This window comes from Galleria mellonella, unplaced genomic scaffold, assembly GCF_026898425.1.
Source record: "Galleria mellonella isolate WM207_F2 unplaced genomic scaffold, CSIRO_AGI_GalMel_v1 utg173, whole genome shotgun sequence".
Classification (NCBI taxonomy): Eukaryota; Metazoa; Arthropoda; class Insecta; order Lepidoptera; family Pyralidae; genus Galleria; species Galleria mellonella.
In genome coordinates this window covers 5,854,617-5,859,910 of record NW_026442016.1, presented here as the reverse complement: position 1 = coordinate 5,859,910, position 5,294 = coordinate 5,854,617, and the positions used below count along the sequence as shown (strand labels likewise).

The following is a 5,294-nucleotide window of genomic DNA, read 5'->3' as shown; positions in this document are numbered from 1 at the left end:
GGTACCGACTGGTAGAAAGTTTCGTAGCCGATTGAGACTACCTATTGAAGCAAATATTTTACGGCTTAACTGAGATATTTGATAAGACCAGGTCAGTGTTTGATCAAAATGTATTCCGAGATTTTTCACACTAGTACTATATTTAATTACTTGACCGTTAAAAACTACTGGTGGAAGATTAATTGAATTTAATTTAGATATATAATGAGGGCTACCGATAATAATACATTGCGTTTTTGATGGATTTACGGTGAGGCCGTAAGCTTTGCTCCAGTCTGATATACGGGAAAGGTCTTCATTAATGATACAAATTGCATCAGTGATATTACTAAAACTGGCTTGAGAGTAAATTTGGAGATCGTCTGCATAGAGATGGTAGGAAGATCGAAGATTATGTGTAATGGAATTGATAAATAATGCGAAAAGAAGAGGAGATAATACGCCACCCTGAGGAACGCCAGCAGTCGTGTTGCACCAAGAAGAGTTAATATCCTCAATACGAATACGCTGCCGACGCCCAGACAGGTAAGAACGAAACCAATCAATAGCCGTTGGAGATATGTTAAGAGAACGTAAAATGGCGAGTAAAATGTCAAAATCCACGGTGTTGAAGGCATTACTAAAATCCAGTAATGTCAACACCGTCAATTGCGACTTGTCCATGCCAAGCCGAATGTCATCAGATATTTTGATGAGAGCGGTAGTCGTACTATGACCTGGGCGAAAACCTGATTGAAAAGGATTTAGGAGACAATTTCGCAAAAGAAAGGTATAAATCTGATGATGCACAAGGCGTTCTAAAACTTTGGACAGAAAAGGGAGTATAGAAATAGGGCGATAGTCAGAGAAAGTCAATGGTTTATTATTTTTGGAGAGAGGTATTACATTAGCATCTTTCCATACAGTAGGAAAGACACTACAGGAAACAGAATTATTAAGGAGGGAAGTAATAGTGGGAAGGATAATATCAAGGATAGGGATAATCATGTTACGACTAACGCTGTCATTTCCAGTGGCATTCGACGTAATAGCCAGTATGTTTCTCCTAACATCACAATCGGAAAATTGATTAAATGAAAAAGGAGTTATATTAGGAGTTGGAAAAGATGAAAGAGAATTTAATGTACTAGTTTTGTCTTTGATATTGAAATCGACAGAAGAGCAGAAATGTCTATTAAGACTTTCAATGTCAGTATTATTATTATGAGAGCTTTGAGTTTTTCCAACTCCAAGTGATTTGAGAAACCTCCAGACTTTAGCTGGGTCTTCGTTTTCGACAGATGTATGGATGTGGCGACGTTGAGCCTCCCTACATGCTCTATTACAGAGATTCCTAGCTCTAATGTAATGGTCGCGATATTTATCAGGGTTTAATTTAAATTTCGTTTTTGCCTTGTTTTTTTTAGCCTGAAGAGCTTTAATATCATCAGTTAGCCAGGGAGCAGGAATATGCTTGAGACGCACCGGACGAACAGGAGCATGACGATCGTATAACTCTAGGAGAAAGGAGTTGAACAATTTGACTTGCTCATCAACTGAGTTCTGGCTACCAATCGTTGACCAGTTGCATGCGGCAGCATCAGTTCGCAACTGCTCCAAGTTCATGGTACCAAAACTGCGCTGCATTACCACTCTACGCTTAGGTTTAGGCGGGCGAATTTTGTAAGAAAGGTAAATTAAATTGTGGTATGAAAAGGCATCTGCAGGACACTGACCATGCCTAGCGACAAGATCAGAGGACGAAACAAACATAAGATCTAACAGGGAAGGATTACTATTGGGGAAAAAGTGCGTTGGCTGAAGAGGTAGGATATGGAGGTTACAAGAGACAGCAAGAAAGGTGAGACGTTTTGAGCGGAAGTCATCTTTCAGGAGACATGTGTTAAAATCACCCATAATAATGGTGTGATTATAGGATGGAATTAAGTTTTCTAGGGTAATTTCAAGAGAATCAAAATAATCGATAGAAGAGGAAGGACTATAAAATACGCCAAGAAGAACTTTAGAATGTGAAAGATTGACATCGATAAATAGGAATTCAGGTTCATAAGAAGGATTGGAATTATTAGAACAATTTATAATCTTGTAAGCAAAATTAACGCGAAGATAAATTGCGACTCCACCGCCACCTGCCAATGCTCGGTCATTACGAATAAGATTAAAACCAGGCAAATCGTATGAGGCAGATGACAGACATGGTTTCAGCCAGGATTCCGAGACTAGAATAGCATGTACATTATTGACGTCAAAAGATGCAAGTAGATCCGGGTAGTGGGCTGGAATACTTTGTGCGTTAATATGAACTATATTGAAGTTCTTATGTGTGCTGTCAAAATTCCATTTTAAAATCTCATTTAGAGGGATAGGGTCACTGAAAGTAGAATCATAACTAGATGACGATAAACAAGAAGAAAAAGAGCAATTACCTTGATCAAACATATAAATAAGATATTATAAAATTAAATAATAATTAATAATATTTATAGGTGTATAAATTTAAATAATCCTTTTAATTCTGATATCTACCTGCCAGTATAATAGCTTATTAAGTTTAAAATTCATATGTAAATAAAACATGGATCCAATCTAAAAAGAAACTAAGATATAAAAAAAAAAGAATAGTAATAATATTAATGTCTGCATTGATAACAACAAGCCATTTAACTGTATACATATGATCACATGCATACATACACACATACACACACACATACATACATATGTACACACACACACACATATATATGTACACATCATACATATACTGTAATAAACAGCAATGAACGTAAGGGAAATTGTGAACAATAGTAGTATAATATAAGAGCGAAGATATCTAATTACAAAAATATCAGACATGGCTATATGATTATAAAATGGTAGCAAAAATTAATGTATAAAAAAAAGAAAAAGAAATAAAGATATGAAGGAGAAATAAAAATTAATAATAAAAATTAAATATACTACAGTGGACTGTATGGGTATGGATTTTTGTCTGCTCTTAATAAGTATAAAATGTAATAACTCTTAATTACAGCTTAATGCTTTGCGTTTAGCAAATACACAAGATGCGAAGTCACTATAAAAAAGATCCTACAAAGAAATATAACAAAACTGTCATTTACAATACACGTGATGATAGAATGAAATGACAATACAGTAATAACAATTGTAAACAAGAAATTTTGATCTACCATCCTTTACAATAAAATGACATCACAAAATAAAATAACACAAACGTGGGTAGAACACTTATTAAACAATTTAAAGTAGGTACTCTGTAAGGCAAGATCTGTTTTCAAGTGCATAATTTAATTGTAACTAATAACGCAAAGCAGTAATGTAGGTAAAGTTTGTAAATTATGCTTGAGCAATCACTACTTTTTTACGCGCTTTGCTCGAGACGCAGGAACCGTGGAACATGTGGATGTACTCTGGTTTGATGAAGCTTCTGCAGCCAAACTTTGCGACGAGTTCACTAGTTTATTTATCTCACTCATAGAAGTTATGCGATGCCTCGTTCCATCTGTACCAGTGATGATAACAACTCCATCATGAGTCCAGCATTTTTTTATGCCGAAGTGTTGTCTAGCAGCTAAAAAGGCTTCGTGTCTCACTGCCGTTAAGAATTCCGACACAGTGATGCCACAACCCTTGAGCTTCGTTTTAGAATACCACACTTCATTCCTCATCTCCAAGTCTCTAAATTTTACTAAGATAGGTCGTGATTTTTCTTTTTTAAAAAGACCTAATCGACGAGATTGGTCAATTTGGTCAGCAGAGAAGTCACTGATGTCAAGTTTCTCCACAATGATCTTTGATATCACTTGAGAAACAGATTCTCTTTGAGACTCAGGAATACCATGGAATAACAGCATTTTACGTCGACTACGCATCTCCATCTGATCTTGTTGGCGAGTAAGCAATTCCATCTGCTGTTGGAGGCTAGTAAGTGCAATGTTGACAAACTTTTGGAATACCTTAAAATTAGATTCCAGTGAAGAAATAGTGGTAGGAGTGGTACTTTCCTTTTGAGTTTGCAGTTCATTTTGAAACTCGGCCATTTTCTTATTGAAATGCTCCATCAATGCTGCCATTGTAGTGTGTAGTGCTTCCATAATAATAAAATCAGTGCAGAAACGAGAGGAGATAATAGATCAGCAGGTAGATATCACAGTCCGATTATAAAATCATATGAAAACTTATGAAACAAATAGTTGATATTAATTATAATAATTATTAAAAGTGAGACGCGTATTTTTTCGTGTTAGGCGTTGCGTAGCTACCCGCAAAAAAAAAGATAATAGTTAATGTATTAAACTAGTACGTTGCTATAATCTCCCTTTATAGATGTATCCGAATGTAATTACCTCTCAGCACGGTTTTCTAATTACCCGCTTGGTTATTCGCCTCTATTTTATAAATATTACAAGCATTATGTTATTTCAGGACGTGGTTGCAATTTAGTCAACTAGGTATATAGCAAAAAAACTAACTTTTTATCCTGATAGTTGAAATCAGTCCTTTTGTTTAAATAGGCTATAACTAATCATGCTTTTGTAAAACTAAAGAGTTGATTTGTTTACAATTTTAAGATTTGATTTTGATTTTAAAAACCAATTAAATTGCAGCTACTTTTAAAACTTTTATCACAGTATAAGGAGCATTACTTTTTTCCTTACACTGTAATTTTATTGAAGAGTTTTTTGAGAGAGAGAGAGAAGAAATTTTACATTCATTATATACTATACATCATTTATACACTATAATGGAGTTATCTCAGAGATAGACAAAATAGACAAGTAATTCGATCTAATAATATATTCATAGAGCTTCCAATTTAGCAAATTGTTATTGTGTGTACCTATCTCCGTGATTATGATTCATAACCCGTTATCACGACTGACACGAGTACAAAGATTGTGTCCTTATTTCGGGTAATTTTACCTTCTTTCTTACTAGCTTACACATTTATTTCATAAACCTAATTGCCTACCTTCGAAGACAATCAACGCAATGGATACTTATTACCAGTGTAATAATAATATCAGTTTATTACTGTGGATTTTTTAAGAAAAATGTACTGCTTGTTTTCTATATAAAATAAAAAAAAAAGACATAATATTGACTACTAACTATTATTACTTTCCACTAGCATTTTACCCACTACTTTGTATGCGTTTATTTCAGAAGTAGAAAAACCAATGAAATTGTTTGCTTCTAGATGGTATATCAAGATAAATATACCAGTTTTTAAGTTAGACCTCCAGGAAGTACTTGTACATACAGATAGATGT

General features: G+C 34.4%; 1 protein-coding gene across 1 annotated transcript; it reads right to left on the bottom strand.

The window, feature by feature from the left end:
- Positions 1-3,247: 3,247 nt before the first annotated feature.
- LOC128200316 (protein unc-13 homolog C-like) lies at positions 3,248-4,254 on the bottom strand. The gene has a single exon (XM_052893381.1). It carries the CDS (start codon positions 4,113-4,115, stop codon positions 3,375-3,377), a length of 741 nt encoding a protein of 246 aa, XP_052749341.1. The 5' UTR covers positions 4,116-4,254; the 3' UTR covers positions 3,248-3,374.
- Positions 4,255-5,294: the final 1,040 nt, after the last annotated feature.